The sequence below is a fragment of the Cololabis saira genome, chromosome 9 (genome assembly GCF_033807715.1).
Source record: "Cololabis saira isolate AMF1-May2022 chromosome 9, fColSai1.1, whole genome shotgun sequence".
Lineage (NCBI taxonomy): Eukaryota > Metazoa > Chordata > Actinopteri > Beloniformes > Belonidae > Cololabis > Cololabis saira.
In genome coordinates this window covers 18808767-18827758 of record NC_084595.1, presented here as the reverse complement: position 1 = coordinate 18827758, position 18992 = coordinate 18808767, and the positions used below count along the sequence as shown (strand labels likewise).

The window sequence follows — 18992 nt, the reverse complement described above, 5'->3', positions numbered from 1 at the left end:
CAGACAAGTTTAAGGGCACAAATACCATGTTCATTCATAAAAAAGTGCATTAAACAACAAAATTAAATAAACAAATACTCGTTTTTAGTGCACATAAATAAATGTTTTTATATTTTTTAATTAAATTAATATGCAGTCAGGAATAAATAGATAAATAATGGCACAAATAGCCAAAAAACACTATATGACCATTAAGATAATAACTAATTACTATTTGCCAAAGTGGAACTTTTGTTTTCTATCTTGCTTCAGTGACATGACCTTGTGGCAGATGAAAAACACAGTTTCCATGCCAAACATCTCAGGTCTTTGGCAGCTGCACCGTTCATTGTAATCCCAATGATGCGTTTCAGCATCTGACATTTGATCTGTTATTGCCTGCAGCAATCATTTTATTTTTCTTCGGTTTTATTTGTAATCAAAACAAACCCGGTCAGAGTACATCGGTTCAGGTGGAGTAGGACTGTCCACAGAGTCGGAAAGAGGTGGCTGCACACCTGGCCTTCTTTTGGGCGGAGCATCACCTGACAGTGTCTCTGTCCTGAAGCGCTTGTTTCCTGGAGGCCACACTTTTCCCTCCCTCTCCCTCTCCCTCTCCGTTTCCCTCCTTCTCTCCCTATCCCCCTCTCTCTCCCCCAGCCTAGGTGCAGGATGCCTCAGAGGAGCAGGATACCTCTAGTTCTCTTCCTTCTCATCATCATCATCATCATCATCATCATCATCATCATCATCATCATCATCATCATCATCATCACCGCAGACAGAGGAAGTTACACAATGTTAAAAGTGTTCAGTACAAAAATGTAATAATGATGCGTATTTGTGTGATCTTTCTTTAGTGGTATGTTTTCCTTCCTTGTTCTCCAATTAAAAAAACAAACAATAATAAACATTTTCATATATATGTGCTTACATGTCATGGGAAGCATCTTTCTCTTCAATGAAGTCGGCTTCATCTTCCCCGTCGGCCGAATCCGGAACGACTGGACAGAATCCGCGGCTCCATCCGGTGCGTAAAAGTTTCGCGCGCACGGACTCGGTCGGATCCTTAAGTGTGAGCGGGACTGAGAAATCGCATTGTGTCGCGATTTCTTATCTCTGTGGCTTAAAACTTTGGAAAACAATGTAGACATATCCATCGATACTGAAAGCTATGCAGATAACTTAACCCAATAATGAAATCCTATAATAATACATATATAATTAACACTTCAAATAAAACTAAAAAATCGTCCTCCTATATATTCTTTTAAATTCACTTTGCACTTCAGTTTTCATAGATCAAGTCACACAACATGTTTAAGAATGAACAGTCTCCCTTGTTTATTGAAACAACAGTATTTTATACTACAGAAGCCTGGAATTGATTAACTGGGGTTTAAAATTGTTTTCAAATTATTATTATTTTTTATTATTATCATTTTTACATGATAATATTTTCAACTGTGGTTTTAAATTACAAAATTGAAAGTCCCTCAGTGGTTTCTGTCCTGTAGTTTTTACTTTTAACCACTTGGTGGCGCCATTAGACCATTTTCCGCATCTGCAGCAGGTTTTCTGTTTGAAAGCGACCACCGGCTTGTTTATTCTTTATTTTAATCATAAATTAACATCCTCATTCGGATTGGATGATTGTTGATTCAAGTACGAAGCCATATCTTTGACTGCGTGCGTTTTGTTTACGTAAAAACGTACACGTTTAGTGTAATTTTGTTATGAAAAGCTTCTCCACGTTAGTAACTGTTAGGAGCTTCTACACGTGAGCTGCAATTTCCCGTGAAACAGAGGAGCTTTGTGCCAGGAAAATAGAGTACGATTAGTTGAATAATTTGTATTTTGCTTGTGTCTTAAATGTTTATGATCGTTGAAAAAAACTGAAAAAACCCATGAACATGTATCTTTAAAAAGAAATGAAATGTGTATAAAAAACAAGTCATAAATATATTTCTCAGTGTAAAAATATCGGTTTAATGTGATTCATATTTAATAAAACCTCCCATGTGTTATTTTCCTTCTCTGATACTTTAACCTAAAGCCATTATACTAATAATTGTCAAGACTCTGAACATAATATTGAAAATTTTGATAAAAAGAAATCTAGTGCTCAGTTTTATGAGGACACTTAAATGAAATTATCTATAATCTATAATAACAAGAAAAATCATACTAGAGCCAAATAATTCACTTTTTTCATGCATATATATAAAATTCAATTTTTCCCTTTTTTTGGTGGTCATTTATTTTAGACTAAAAGACTAAAATGATCAAATATCCAAAATGTATTTGAAGCATCAAAATTATCTTAAAAAGTTTGAAAGGATATGACACTTATTTATGTTTATATTTCATATTAGTTAAAAAAAAGTGTTGGTCTTAGCTGATAAATTCAAAAAGCACAAATAGAAGAGTTTCATATTTTAGTTTTAGTTTCTTTTTTTTTTAAATAATCCAGGAAGGCCACAGTTGAAAATAAAGCTATTTTATTGTCAATGCATTCAACATGATTAGATAAACTATCGAGTAGTAAATTTCCGCAAAAAGGAAGAAACACCGAAACTATTCCCCACTGACACAAAATATTACACTTTGAATTTCAAGTAAAACAAATTGTTTACATTGTCATGTATAGACTGCATCTTAAATTAATTTCATTTAATATCACATGCACTCTCAAATATAGTCTGACATTATATCCCCAATTTGTGTCCATATTCACTGAAGACGTGAAAAAAAAACAACAAACAAACAAAAAAAAAAACAGAACTCGCTGGTTGTAAACCATCATGTGTGACAACATTGGTAACTCGTCTCAATATTTGCATTTGTATGATATAAAATACAACTTACTGTACATTTACACATATTTAAATCATCCCTTATTCGCAAAATGTTTAAGTGCTTAATAAATAGATTCATTTTTTTTTTAAGTCAAAATGCATTTAGACACACTCGAAACGTGACTTTGTTTGGATGTTTTTACAGAGGAGAGAAAGCAAACAGACAGGACTTTCAAGAATATGTCCAAAGTGAAAAAAGGTGCAAGGGGTGTTTTTGTGTTTTTAGGTGGCGTGCGTCCGGCTGGAGATTTCAGGTCCGGGCGGATTCCCGGTGCGTCGCTGCTGCGCCAGTCCATAAGAGTCAGTTGTGGGAGGTCATGTGACGTGACAGGTGGTGCCGCTCCCGGAAGGACTCGTTGCATATGGGGCACTTGAGCTTCTCCTCGCGCCGTCGCTTGACCAGCGGCTCCATGGCGAACTCCTTTTTGTGGTGCGAGCGCATGTGGTAAACCAGGTCCGAGGTCATGCGGAAGGAGGCGTTGCACTTGGCGCACCAGTTCTGCGCCGGCAGGCAGAGCGAGGTGAAGGAGGGCGGCAGCAGTGTCAGCGCCGACGGCATCTGCAGCTGGATGGCGCCCGTGTTCTTTGGCCAGAATGTGGTGGCGTACACGAAGGGGTTCTGCTTCCCCATGCCGCCCGGCACGGGGCAGTTGGCACCCAGCTCCGCCCCCTGCAGCTTGGCGGCAAGGTGGTCGGCCTGGTAGAGTCTGCTGGAGGAGATGGTGTCGCCCACCGCCGGGTGGCAGTCCAGCAGCTTCGGCGGCATCACCAGCGGCGAGATCTGCGAGAAGGACCGAGACGGCTGGCTGAAGGCACTCTTCCTCTCGCCGCCCCCTGGCTGGCCGACAGAGGTGAAGGCGCTGCCCATGGGCGAGGGCTGGGGCGGCTGCGTCTCCGACAGCACCTGCCGGATGCTGAGGGGCTTGTCCGGGGGGTTGCCGCCGGGGCGGCCGCCGTCCTTATTTTCAGCGTTCTGCAGGTTCTTGCCACCACCGTGGTGTTTGAGGTTCTGAGGCGACTTCTTGACCTCCGTGAAGGCGCTGCGCTTGGCCTGTGGAGGTTCTGTCGGGCCCGGCGGCGAGAAGGACCGCTGGTTCTCCTCCAGGCCGTAGGCCCCCCTGTAGTTCTGAGCAGACGTGGCGAGCTCGTCCTTGGACTTGGACGGTACGAGGCCGGGTCCTCGGCACTCCCTCTCCTCCGAGAACTTCCTCTTCCTGGAGCTCTCGCTGCAGACCTCAGCCTCCTTGTCGCTCGGCGGGCTGGTCCGGTTGTTCTCCAGGTCCCTGGCCAGGTTGTGAAAGTCCGTGGCGGGCTTGTTGCTGTCCTGCGTGCTGCCGAATCCGTCGGAGCGGCCGTGCTTGGGGCTGGACCTGGGTGGGGGGGTGCTCGGCCGCTCGCTGCCCCCGTCTTTGCCCGGCTCCTCGTCGCCGCCGGCGATGCTCTGCAGTCTCTTGGTGCAACGGAAACGGAGGTGCGCCAGGAAGGGGAACTCGAACTGGAACCGCTGGCTGCAGTCGGGGCAGACGTAGTGGGACGACCCTGGAATGAGGGGAAACAGGAGGTTACAATCTAACAAACATCTGGAGATGGGCGACATGTGCAACAAATTATAAAAAGATAGGATGAAAGGATGAATGACAACATTTACAGGGATAAAACGGTTCCGGGTTCGAGGACTGGGGTTCGATTGGCTCACCTTTGCCCTTGGGCGGCGCTCTGCTGGAGTTGAGCAGCAGCAGGTCGATCAGGTCCTTGCCATACCACACCAGCAGCTCCTCGTCCTTCTCGATGCGGCGTAGCGAGCGGTAGAAGAGTTGGCCATTCTTCACATAGGCCTCCAGGTTCTGCTCCTCTCGGTCCCGGGCCGACTGGACCAGCCGCAGCCACATCAGGCCCTCCGAGGTGCTGTTGGCCGCCGAGGTGTCCACCTGGACGGACATTTGGGGTCATTAGTTCAACGGAAACCAGCCGCCAGCAGCCTTCGGGAGAATTTAAAGGCTAATACTCTAAAGAAATATAATTTCTGCACAATAACAAACCAAATATGCATTTTAGACCCGTTCTTCATGATCTGAAGACAGGTTTTTAACACTAAATTGACTTCAGAAAAGGGCTATTGACTCAGCTAATGTGTTGTTTGATGAGGATATCAATCAACTAGTGAAAATCATCTTTATTTGTCTGTAACCTGAGCAGCAGTAAAGGGACCTGAGTTAATTAGAAATGTTGGAGGTTTGTTACTACTACTACTACTACTACTACTACTACTACTACTACTACCACTACTAATACTGCTACTACTACTGTCATTTAGCTTTTATCCGAAGCGACTTATATCTGAGAGAACAACACAAGCAAGAAATCCCATAGGGTCCAGTCAGACATAGGTGCTGCATGCCAGTTATAGAAATATAAAAATATAGAAATATATATATATATATATATATATATATATATATATATATATATATATATATATATATATATATATATATATATATATATATATATATATATATATATATATATATATATATTTATTTATTTATTTATGTTAAAGAAGAAGAAGAAGGACCAATAACAGAGCTGTGTTTACCCTGAAGATGTAGGGTGCCGTGCGCTTGTCCGTGGCCTTGAGCGCGACGAAGGCGATGCTGTCGTACAGCGACGTGTGGCTCAGCACGCACGGCCCGAAGATGGCGTTCTCCGGGATGTCGCACGTCGTGTACACGCTGGTGAAGATGTCCGTGAGACACTGCTGCACCGCCTTCGCGTCCCCGTCCCACGCCAACTTCTGGGAACCGGACTCCTCCATGGCAGCCTGGACACACGGAACACGCACGGAGGTCAGTGAACGCAGCACCTGACCACAAAAGCATCCTGGCTGATTCCTTTATTTTTTTTTTGTATTCACTTTCTTTAATCTTCAGGAACCGTCTCGTGAATGTGAGACTGGCTGCTTGTTTAATGGATTATTTACCCTCCTCCGTTCCCGCGGAAAGGAAATAAATCTCTTCCTAGACGGACTAAAGCAGCTGTCGTGAGCGACGTTCAGGGTTGCGGTTTTTTCTTTCTGCGAGGCTTTAATTTATTCAAACCTCCAAATAAGTTCAGGATGGCATACAGCAAGATGATGACGAGCGCTCATTATTACTAATATGTAGCCCGTAGCATGCAAAATATAGAATATATAGAAATAGATTACATATGAAAACGATACAAATATAACAATACGTGCATTATTAAATGTGAAATACTTACAAAATTATTCAATTTAGTATTTTTCAAGAATATACATGTTTTCTTTTTTACTGTAGCCTATAAGAGACATAACCTTTTTTATATTGTCAACAAGATTTATTATAAAATAAAGCATATTATATATATATATATATATATATATATATATATATATATATATATATATATATATATATATATATATATATATATATATATATATACATATATATATGTATATATATAAATATATGTGTGTACACATATTTTTTACAACAGCCATTTATTCTATTGAAAATAAGGTTTGTTTTATAATTAAAGCAAAAAATTGCCATTACAATTATCAATATTTAGAGAAACCCCCACTTTTTCTTTTAACTCTGATTTAAACTGGCTGATTAAAGTCGAGCGCTCCTTCCCTTTATATTTCAAGTATGTATTAATTAAACTTGCATTTAAAAACAATTTTAAAGCATTTAAAGCCTACTGGACTGTAGGCTTGTAGATATATGCAGATATTGTCACGATAAGGCACACAATACTAAATTTTCCCCACAAAAGATTCCTTTAATATTAATAATAACATTGCTTAATTTTCTAACAATTAATATTCAATAAAGTGGCTGCATACTCCTCAACTAAAAAGAAAAATCCCGTCTGTGCTTTAAAATGTTATTAGGCTATTATTGGTAGTAAAATATTATTCAGCTATTTTAAGCCTTCATTCAGTTATTTGGAAATTAAGCGAGGAGTCTTAAATCGAGAGGAGAAAACCCCGAAAGCATCTTTCTTTGTCCAGGAATAAAGAGAGATCAGGGGTCCGCGGTCCGCTGGAAGGAGCGTGTCCAGTGGCTTTCAAGAGGACCGTCAGAGTCGCTGATTCCTGTCAGCCAACCTCCTCTTCCTCTACAACTGCAGCGTATGTCACTTCATTACCATAATCCACCACTTTCCCCTCCGAGACTGTCATTAAAGCAGCACGACCAGTTAATGATGTCTTTTCTCCGTCCTAACCCCACAACGTGGGCCTCTTCACCCCCCTCGCCCGCTCTGCGCTCCCCTCCGTCTCCACGCGTTAAATACAGCTGGGAGTACACCTGATGCATGGGTACAATAGTGGAAACTGAGTAATTTAATAATAATCTAGTCTTGGTGTATATTAAATCCTAAAAAGTCCTTCCCAAATCGCTGAAACGGCGCCACAGATCACCGACTCCACATCGGAAAGTCATAAAACGACTCCGCTGTTGTGTTTCTGCTCCGCAGCTGAGTTCTGCAGCCTGGGCAGCTTTTTCAGGTGCTTTATTTTATTTGGAAACATGCTAAATTGCTGCAGTCACTGGTTTAAAAGTTAAAATAGATCAAACCTGAAGTAAGAGCAGAAAAACTAGGAAAATAGTAAATCCTGGGGATGGATGAGTTACGATCGGATGATTCGTGGCTGGACGCACGGAGAGGGGACGCACGCAGAAAAATGTCTAATCTGGTTTATTTTATCATTATTTTTCAATAGTAAAAATAAAGTATATTATGTTTAAAATATCTCGTATAATTATTAGTGAAAGCTCCTTTTATAAAACAGAAGAATTTGGATTTTAATTTCTTCCCAAGAGGTTTTGCGCACAGCGCGGCTTTCGCGCTGGACTCCGGACCCGAATCATTTGCTCTAAAACCTTGTGTTGAAGATGAACCGACTCCGCGGAGACCCACTGAAGGAGTAACATACCAAACTGAAGCGTATCTGGCCGAGCTCCAGGAAGGAAAAACCAGATAAAGAGCTTGATGTCCATAAAGTGGAGGAAAGCAGCCGCCCTGCTGCGGGTGGGGGGGCTGCTTAAGCCATCTGTTAAAGCACTAAAGTGCCCCAAAACCAGCGCAGCTGCAGCGCTGCAACACCAGCCGAGCTTTTTGTCTTTATTCCAGGACGCGTGCCCCTAAAACTCCCCGAACCACGCGCGCTTTCGTTGCACGGACCTACCTTTCAGTCGGTCAGGACGAGCAATAATCCACAATCAGTTTGAGAGCGATGCTGCGACTCCAAACGCAACCCCACAAAGATGCAAATACAAGCAAAAAAACAGCTCCGAAAGCGGGCAGCGGGGCGAGATGGCGGCGGCGGAGGTGATGGAGACGCGCTCCCGGTCTGGCCCGAGCTGTCAGCACATGCACATGCCCCCCTCCTGCAGCGGGAGAGAGACGGGTCTGCCGCGGGATGGAGGAGATGAGAGTGAGACGGAGGCGCGCAGATGGGGAGGATGGGGCCCGCTGCTCTGGCTCGCTGGCACGCAGACACACACTTTTTGTTTGCGCCACATAATCTACCCAATGAGGCGTGTCACTCTCCGTCTCCTCCCTTTAACTCTTCCCTGGCCGACTGTCATTTGATGCGATTTACGGACGCGCGGAGGGATAAAGAGCCCTCTCACCAGCTTCAATTATTATTGTAATTCACATCACAATAGTTGCTGGTTGTACTGGGATAAAGTGACATTTGAGCAGCGGGATGCTGGGAAGGATTAAAGAGCAGCTTCAACAGGATGACAGTCAAACATCTTCATTATTCTCCTATTATTATTATTATTATTATTATTATTATTATTATTATTATTATTATTATTATTATTATTATTATTATTATTATTATTATTATTATTATTATTATTATTATTATTATTATTACTGTTGTTGACAAGAGCAGCCATGGAAACCTCATTTTAACCCCACAATTATCCCCTGGTTCTCAGGCTTCTTTATTAACTGTGACGTGTTTGGATGTATTTATTCTAAATAAGCCATCTTCCTCTGTGATTTAAACACGGATCTCTTGTGCTTCGTGTCCGTGGGTAGCGGCGGCAGCGGCCTGTGTGCGCGGAGCGGCTGGACTCCCGCGGTGGATCTGAGCCGCTGCCGCTGCGGCTGCTGCCGCTGCGGCCGCTGCCGCTGCTGCGGCTGCTGCAGCGGCCGCTGCCTCCTCCGTCTGTACTGTGTTCAGGTTCATTTAGGGGGCGCCAGAGTATAATTCGCATTGAACACTTTCAGTTTTGCACAAGTCTGCAGACTGAAGAGAAGTTTCGATTATGTTGCGGTGTTAAAGAGCAGCTGATTGTTGAACTAAACCTGCTGAGCTCAACATGTTTAACCCTTCACGTATTCACGTCACAGGCGCTCGTGGAAGGGAAACAACAAAAGTATTGTGCTTATATTTATAATGCAACCAGTAATTCAGTTGTTTCAGCTGTGTGTGTTTTTTTGAATTTTATTTTTTTTTTACATAAACTACACTAAAATTGAATCACAATGTTGATAATATTTACAAGAATAGATTAAAAATAAAAAGAAAGGTAAAAAGGCACATCTCTTATTTCTTAGTTTTGAATGATTACCAGTAATTAAATGATTTTTTTGACAGAGGAAGATCCTTTGCAGGCGCAAATTAAACAAATTAATATCATCAAGGAAATGTATGAACACCTTGTCTTTGCCTTGATAAGGTACCAACACATTTCTTTATGCCAACGTCCAATATTCAGTTGATCAGAACCTTTTTCAATTAATGGTGTAAAGTTTTTCTTTAATTTGTAAAAATAATAATGTTATTATAATATTAATAATTATAATAAGAATAATAATGTTCACCATGCTTTGAAATAAATGCTCAGGATGAAAAGGCTAATTTGCAGGATTTCCTGTGTGACTTCCCTGACTTCGGACAAAAAATTATCCTATTTTTCAACAGCTCTAAATGAGACATAAACTTGGGCCTTTATCCTCTATAAACTTGACCCCTATATCTAAATTATTTGGAATAAATCTACTTCAACTTTCCAAGAGTTTCATTCATGTGTTAAGGACTCTGTTGACCTCAGTTTTATTAAGTTATTTAAATAAAAAAAAGATGCAAATAGTGTGGGTCCATTATAGTTTTAGTAACATGTGCCTGGTAAATTCACGGGTTGGGTCCCACCTATAAACCAGGTCCAATTCAGCCATGTGGGCGAACACAGGGACCCCAGAACCAGCAGACAAACCCATGTGGGGAACATTTTGCAGCCCACAGGAATTGTTTTCTCGAGTAAACCATTCGCCTTATCGTGATGTGTAACACAAGCCTCCACTGTGGCGTCTCCTACACAGGACAGGCCTTAAAGGAGTCGCTTGGCTCTGCAATATCAATATCAGGATATCAAATAATCTACTATATTTTTAAGTGTAATGGAGAAGAGAAAGTGCAGTTTCTTTGGAAAAAGCGGCTGATCTTTCGTCCCTCTGGTTTCTGCTGCAGAGCTAGGAAAGCGCTCACCTCTGGCTGTAAGACACACTCCTGCAGACGGAACAACATGACTGTGTTCCTCCTCTTCATCCTACTATGACGAAGAAATAAATCTTGATAATGTCTTTTATTTCAGAAGCTAAAATGATCTGAAACTGCACTTTCCTCCGATTCTGACACGTTCTCTCAAGTTGGATCCTCCAATACTGTAATCATTTTTTCCTCCTTTCTCCCTCTCTTATTACAGATGGCCGAAAATCACTGTGCATTAAAGACAAATTTGAGGACAGATCATCCGAATCATCCCGTCGGAGGCTGAGCGATCAGCAGCGCTCACAATTCTGGGTGGAGGGTGAATGTGCACACAGCACAAACCCACCAAGGATCAAACCCAGTTGTCACAGTTTGCAGAGAGCTACACGTTTCTGGCTTCGCCGTGAGCGTTCTTGAGAAAAAAAAGAAGTATTTCTTCCTCCAACTATCCGGGGCATTCTTCAACTCTGGAGAAACGCTCCTTAAAATTGTCTTTATGCACAAAACTCATCGCCAAGTCGACTATCTTCCTACTCCACATGTTTCAGAATGATACAGACAAAAATGAGAAACTTCAGCCTGATATTTATTCCTCATTCCAAGAAATCTTTGCAAATATTTATCAATAAAATTCAAAGAACTTAATTTAACCAGACGGGGGAAAAATAGTTTTTGATATTATATCAAATTTAATTTCTGCACTAAAATCTAAAGGCAAGAAAGACAAGAAACAAACAGGTTAAACTCTGATCTCATTACCTAAATATGTGAGGAACTGCTGAGGGACGGCGAGAGGAGTGTGTGAGTGTGTGTGTTTTCACACAGTTGCATTGTTCACTACAGTCCACATTCACATGATGTCGTCGTTCAGGAGATCTGGAATCACAAGAGACTCAAAGAATTTCCATCATATCTGAGAAAAGAGGGAAATGTTTTTGCAGCCGGTGACGACACTGCAGACAAAGATATCAACCTCCATTAAAGCCATTTCTGTCATGAGTTCAACACTATGTTAAAGTCCCTCTGAAGTAGCTCATCTGATTTATTTTTCATTTATTTTGTCATGTTTCACGTGAAAGAAGATTTTTTTCTAGCATTCCTGAAAAAGCTGCTCTGATTGATCTGCATCAGTGGTCTTATCGTCCAGCACTTAACTGTCAGCATCCAGCGGCAGACGCTCACGGATGCACGAGGTGGCATCTGCATCATCAATATGTTCTCAATGGAATAGAAAATAAAAATGAAAACAACTCAAATACTATAAAAGATGACTAAAGACAGAAAAGATTTGTGTATTGCAGGACAGTTTATAGAAGTACACTCAATCAAGACATTTCTATTTTATGAGTACTTTACGCTCATGAGCGTAAAGTACATGTGAATAAACACAGATGTCTTTGATTCTGAGATGTAGTGAATATTAAAGTGTTTTTCTCATTTCATAGTCCAAAATCAAAAGAGTGAATCTGAACCATTTTATTTGTTTTGACCCTCTTGTGTGAAGGAAAAAAACAATCAATCACATTTAAGGGCATTGACCTCTTTTAATTTAGGACCCCCTCTCAGAGCAAGAGGGAAAACTCTCTGAATCCAAATTCCTTGATCGTTTTAAATCTCTGTCCTGCACTATTCCCCGACCCACCTTACGCCAAAAGCATCCAGCTCACTTTTCTTCAGAACTGCCAGCCTCATTTTTCAACACAGATGGTAGTTTTCAGGGGAAACGTGCTGGAACAAGGCATTCGTGTCACTGCCATCTGACATACTGAGTTTGAAAGAGAAAGATCTCAAGCTTTTTAACCCTAACTGTGGAGATTTGTCCTTAAATATAGCTACAAAGTTCTGTTGCCTTACAGACAGACAGACAGACAGACAGACAGACAGACAGACAGACAGGCAGACAGACAGACAGACAGACAGACAGACAGACAGACAGACAGACAGACAGATCGACCAAACTGATCAAAAGTTGCTGGTAGCCCTCTTTAAAATAGCACAGTATTATGTCCACTGGTGAAAGTTGAGCGGTAGTGTGCATACATCTGACTTCATGTGAATAAAGCCTGCTGAAACTCCCAAAGCAAAACTAGGAATTAGTACAAACTGAATGTGATCTGTAGGGCGATGTTTCTGGGTCTCGGGAGTCCATCAGCCCCCACACTCTCTAAAAACGCCCCAATATGATGTTTTCAAACTCCACAAACTACTTAGAGATCAACAAGGTGGCCCATACCCAAACCATGTCTAAGTCGCCGTCCGTGTGGAACCTGATGACGTTTTTTTTTTTTAAATATGGCATCAACAGAACATTTTCTAACAAAAATCTGAGACCCCCCCCACACACACACACACACTAACTATCATTTTTTTCAAAGAAATATAACAACAAAGCAAATACACAACATACTGTAACGTGTATATATATATATATATATATATATATATATATATATATATATATATATATATATATATATATATATAAATAACAAAAATAAAAATAAATGAATAAAAAAAACCTCACCTCATTAACCCTTTGGCGCCACTGTTTTTATCTTGGGCGGCCGTGGCTGTAACCATAGTACTGTTATTGTTTTTTTAGCTACCAAAAGTAGTGTCATCAATAAAGATGATTTCTTTTGCCCCATTTGATATCCCGTAGGGATGCCCAAAATAAACAACTTTGGATCCAGTTTTAGTTTTATCATCAAAATATGTTTGATATCTTTCCAGTACACCTGCAGTTTTGGGCAGGCCCATATATGTGAGAGGTCTCCTCGGTGGCCACAGCCCCTCCAACATCGTTCTGAAGTTCCAGATTTACATGTTGTAGCTGGTGTTCTGAAATATCTATTTTTGATCTTCCAGTCAAATTCCCTCCAGTTTGGACTGTTACTTTATGACCAGACAGGCAGGTTTCATCCCATTCGTTTTCACTAATTATTATATTCAGTTCACGTTCCCACTTTTTTTTTATTCTATAAAGTCTTTATTATTGCAGTGCTGTATGAAACCTGAAATAATTCATTTCTTCAATTTTTCGCCTTCACACTTTATTAAGAGCCTTTGATAGTATTTGATAGTTCCCTAATATATTTTCCCACTCCTTATTTTTCTGAATATAGTGTCTCACTTCTATAATGGTCTTGAACTGATATGTCAAATTCTTTAATGAGTTGTTGAAATGATCTTAGTGTTGGTCCATCAAATACAGTAGTTGATCAAAGTACACCAGCCACTTTTTCATCCATTTCTTAAAACCCATGTTGGTCCTAGATGGTTGAAATTGATTTATTATAACGTTGGTAACTCTTGAGAGACTGAGTTTGAGATTCCCAGTTTTTTCCTTATTTTAGACTATATTTTCAATGTTTTCTCAGTCCATTCCTTTGTTAATTTAAGTTTTTTCAATTCTATCTAACTCATAAATGGTAGGTACCCTAATCTGTTCACTTTAAAAGAAGAAAACCATTCTCATAACTTAGTCCCCTCCCTTCCTTTCAGCACATCACCAGAATGAAAGATAGGAGCCCTTTTTCGGGGTTTCGGCAGACAGGAACTGGCAGCGCTGCGTCTCCCTGTCACCACATCTCATCAAATATTAGACACGCTTTGTGTACTGCAGGAGTTAAAAGAGAAAAAGAAGCTGCCCGAGAGGGCGATGCATTGATCTACGATGGGCAAACACATCAGAGGAAGACCAAAGTTATTCACCCAGATGTCCAAGTCGTCGGCTGCAAACATGATGGATATTGTTTGGAACAAAACCGATGAATTAAACACCATCCTCTTATACGTCAAATTGAGTAGGTTTGTGCGAGCACACACACACACACACACACACACACACACACACATCTTTCTGTTACTGTAGGGATTTTTTATTTATTTATTTATAAGCACTGGCCATCTGTGTGGACACTGGAACTGGAGTTTGACACCAGAACTCAGAGGAGCACCAACATCCATGAATGAATCTTGTGGAGATGTGTACGAGGGACGACAGGGAGGGAGGTTTGTGGGTCTCATCTTGGAGGTAAAAACCTGGCACGGGGGTGGTTGTGTTTACATTTCTACAGATTAATTTTAAATTGACTGAATTCCTTCGTTATTATTGGTGCTGCAGCTCTGACCCCGCTTGCTCGTGCTGCTGTTAACGCAGCAGCTTGGGTTTATTTCACTCTGATGTCATGCTTTTAATCCCAGGTAAGGAACGGTTCTTATAAAAAAGGTGCATGGATTCATTAGTTGGATGATTTTTAGTGAACTGCATCAGAAGCAAGCGCAGATTTAACTTTGTATTTTTCTTTTCTTTTCTTTGCAACGGCCCCCTACAGATGTTTGCAGAGATATTTGTTCCATTTTATTTAGTTTTAAAAGAGCCGTCGATACAGTTTCTCTTTGTCTCTTAAGGACGGCGACAGCTACACGCCATCTTTATTTTAGCCCCACATGTCGGGCGCCGGCGTCAGACCCAGCAAAGTGCGCCTCTATTGGGACGATGTGGTATTACAAGGCTCGCAAGGCCCGACCCATTTGTTAGATCTGTAGATGTTTAACTAAATTATTAGAATAATTGATAAGCAGGTTCCAGATTATAGCACAATTATAAAAAAAAAAATCTATATTTCTAATAGAAAGTATTTTTTATGTGATGTAAACTGATGAACCTTTAAATCATCATCTTTTTATAGGTTTGTGCTGATATAATTTTAGCTTTTTGCATCCCGATGTTTATTTTTGTGTTGGATATCTCAGAGTACATGCACCAAGCACTGATGCTAGAGGAAATAAATACGTGAAGTGGGTTTGTTTTATCCGTTAACATGAACTCAAATAAAACCATTTTCTCAGAAGGATTTGCTCACAGATTTAACCCCTTTCATGCTGGTAGTCGTGAAAGTGGACGGCTATGCAGGAACTGCAGTCTGGTACACGCACGGGTCTGATTCAGCTGGACATTATTCACATCGCAGGCATCCCACATTCCTTAAATAAAATACAATTGAAATAACATTTAAGATGTTTTTTAGACATTTAAATACTGAAATCCATGATAAACATGTTGAATCGGTAAACTTATCAACCCAATTTTATTCTGGCAACAGTAGAATAAATACATTTGATGTAAAATTCAGCTTGAGTTCATTGTTCTCTATTTTTGGAGGGATTTCATGACATTCAGAGGAGTAGCTGCATTAATAACCTGCTCAAAAATATGAGGACATTTAAGAATGAATCTTATTTAGCATGTTCTCAGATGTAAATAACTGACCATAAACCATAAATGCTGGATATGATTGATGTAGAAGTGATATTTTGGCCCCCAGGCTCTGGATATCTTTTCAGGTGAGCCCACCTGAAGAGCTGAGTTCTTTGTTAAACACAGTCCAGAGGCACCGAGGCGCATCGGGAGCTGCAGCTGACGACACGCAGAGCGTGGGAGTCGACGCAGACCTTCCAGTCCTTTTCCAATGGAGGGCAGAAGAGGAGAAGGAAGAGAGAGGCGACGACTCCGAGGAGGAGTCAGAGAGGAAGTGTGGGATGTTTGTGAGGAGACACCAACGCAGCACGAGGAAGAAATTCCTGCAACAGTGGAAGAGGAACGTGAAAGCTGCTTGTGTGAGACAGAGGAGGGAAAACTGGAAGTGGTAAACGAGCATCTGTGTGTCCGAGAGGTGCTGCCTAATTTATTCACAAGTATATCTAAATAAATGTCAGTCTGGCCGCTCGGCGACACGACAGTGACTCAGCCGGCAGCCAGCTCAGGGAGGGCTTACATTCGTCGTTCAAATCCTTTTCGGTAACAGAGGAAGTGTTGCGCTTATATGGCTTGATTGAATAAACAAAATGTGCTCAGTCAAGCAAGCCATGAAAGAGTTTTCCAAAAGGAATCTTAAATGTTTATGGACTGCCAATATTGTTGAATTTGGAGGGATGAAGAACGACCTGAACAAGACGTCTGAGGCGCCGATCCAACAGTTAACGCAGCAACACGTCATCTGCTGGTGCTGTTTTACACAGAATAAGACAGAGATTTCACATCCAACAAGAATACTGGGGGGGGGGGGACTTTTATATATAGATAAAATAGTCTTAAACTACAAATGTAAATGCGTAATTAGGGACATGCTTTTATGAGTGGCAGCTGCTTTGCAGTCTAGGCCGCCGAATGGCTAGACGTTATCATTTTAGCTACTTAGCAGTTTCGATGAGTTTCACTCCCAGAGTGTGAATAAAGACCTCATTTTAAAAAGAAATATGTGAATCAAGGCCTTATTTTAACGCTAGCATGACTGAAAATCAGCGATGGTCTCTGGGTTGGCCTGGAAGGGCCTGGCGGTGGTGGTAGCACCTTAGCTGCTGGTTCCAGGTGACTGCCAGCCCCGGGGAGCAACTGACCTGACTTTTCCAGATTTCTTTATAAGGTCTATGTTTTTACACCAAATGTCTGATTCTAACCCTGCTTTCATCCCAAACTCAGAACAATAATTATGTCCCAGCTCTTGATCCTGGTCCTGCTTTGGCATCTGGTCCCTACAAGGGAACCAAAAAACTTTGATTGGTGTCTTACTGAACCCGAGAAGTACGTTGAAACAGCCCTTTAAATTCAGCTTGTGTAGATAACATAGTTTTTTGTTTTGGGCAACACAGGACTTCACTTTCTCTGCAATTTGCATGCATATTAGCTTTTACTGCTTATAGAGAATCGATTCCCCTTATTACTATTCATGCATTAAAACACATTTGGCTACACAACACAGAATGAAACACCAGCGTGCTGCAGATTAGCACCAGACAGGGATGTTTCGCAAAGCTCCAGTGAGATGGAGATCTAACCTTTTAAGATGCTCTGTTCGATTTCTCACACTGTAAAGTGAAAAACAGGCCAGATTTGTGACTCGTGGGCTCAAATTCAAGTTGAACCTGTAAATAAAATGAAGCTACCTCCTTCACATCTCAGTGTGGCTCGCTGAGTGTTGGTGGAGAAAAATGTCTCTGGGACATTTGAGGAAAAAGCAAAAAAGACAAGTGGTGGCACAGGAGGATAACATTTCTGCAGTAAAAATTTAAATAGTTGAATATAGAGTGTCAATTTTTCAACAAACTACTCAAAAAAAATTTCTTTTTAAACTCACAAATTTGCAAAAAAAAAAAAAAAGTGCATTTGTGAGAAAACAATAATTGCGACTTCATAAATGCACAAATTTGAAACAAACAGATGAAATAAATAAAACCAAAATCAATAAACTCTGATTTATTTTCAACTTTCACATTAAGACACAGGGATAAGGACGTTTTAGTGGCAGTGGGAGCTCCGTCTGTCTCCATGGTGACAGACAGAAACAACTCTGATTTCTAACAAGCCCTTTAACAAGACGAGCACTACTATGAATTTAGACGTGATGTTTATGGTATATTTTGGTTTTGCCGAGCCAAGATACAAGGTTATTTCATCGTTCCCAGCGTCAGCATCTTTCAGGTTTCTGCTGCACTCACAAAAGGTTTTATGACCACACAAACCTCTCCGTGTCAACATTGTCATCAAATGATCATGAATCATCTGATGAAAATAGGAAAACAATAATGTTCCACTTCCTCTCATCTGACCAGTATTTGTCGCTAACCGGCGTGACCGGTGGTTCCAGGGAGTCGGGATGAATCTGTGCTTGTCACAAGCTCTTAAAGGCCCGCCTCCTTAGCAGGAACGTAGCAGTGGAGAGGAACCAGACATGATGAAATCATTAGCTGTTGGTTTTATCACATTATGTTTGTTGACAGTATAAAAAAGAACAACGGCGGCTCGCCTCTTTGATGCTTGCTGCTGGAAGCTCGTCCAGCGGGATAAATTATTCCAGATACAGACAGTGCAAGGCATCTGAAGTTACAATAGTTTTGTGATTCTTGTTGTAATAAAAACAATTGCATTTTTTTTAATTGATGCTACAGCAGAGCAGAATAACAAAACAGATTCATGTTCAGATACCGACAATAATCCCCACGTTTAGCTTTGAGTCTCCAAAAAGCTTTAATCCCCGCACGGCAGGTTAAATTAACTTGTCGTTCCCGTCCTCACAGACATCAAACGGATAGGGAGAAAAACGAAGCAAAAATTAGAAAGAGAGAGAGAGAGAGAGAGAGAGAGAGAGAGAGAGAGAGATAGAGAGAGAGAGAGAGCGAAGGAGAGGGGGGAAAAACACACACACCGGGGAACTAAAAGAGGGAAAAAATGGGAGTGAATGAATTAATAATGAGCCACTTTTATACCGGATCCAGCGATTATACAAATGGGGGAAATGGCCAAAAAATATTCTGTATGGCATATGGCACTTCAGCTGCCATATGTGCCAGTTTTCACAAAAATTGGCAATGACGTTCATGATGGTCAGTAGTAACTGCCAAAAACACAGCAAGGCCTGAACAGAGGGATGGAGGGATGGAGGGATGGAGGGGGAGTTATGCTTCAATTGCTTTGTTGGCCGACGAGGACTCTTCCCTCCACAGCTTCTGGTGCTACAGCTACAAAGAGAGGAGAGACAGAGGAGGGGAGGAAAAAAGGATGGAGAGAGAAAGTGAGTCTGTGTTGTTCACGTTTGTTTGGTCGAGTGTGA

General features: G+C 41.2%; 1 protein-coding gene across 1 annotated transcript; it reads right to left on the bottom strand.

The window, feature by feature from the left end:
* Nucleotides 1–2371: 2371 nt before the first annotated feature.
* On the bottom strand, nucleotides 2372–8331 carry prdm8b (PR domain containing 8b). Its single transcript, XM_061729888.1, has 4 exons — nucleotides 8056–8331; nucleotides 5434–5658; nucleotides 4534–4765; nucleotides 2372–4376 (listed from the first exon to the last, which is right to left on the bottom strand). The coding sequence occupies exons 2-4, from the start codon at nucleotides 5650–5652 to the stop codon at nucleotides 3139–3141; spliced, it is 1689 nt and encodes a 562-aa protein (XP_061585872.1). The 5' UTR covers nucleotides 5653–5658; nucleotides 8056–8331; the 3' UTR covers nucleotides 2372–3138.
* Nucleotides 8332–18992: the final 10661 nt, after the last annotated feature.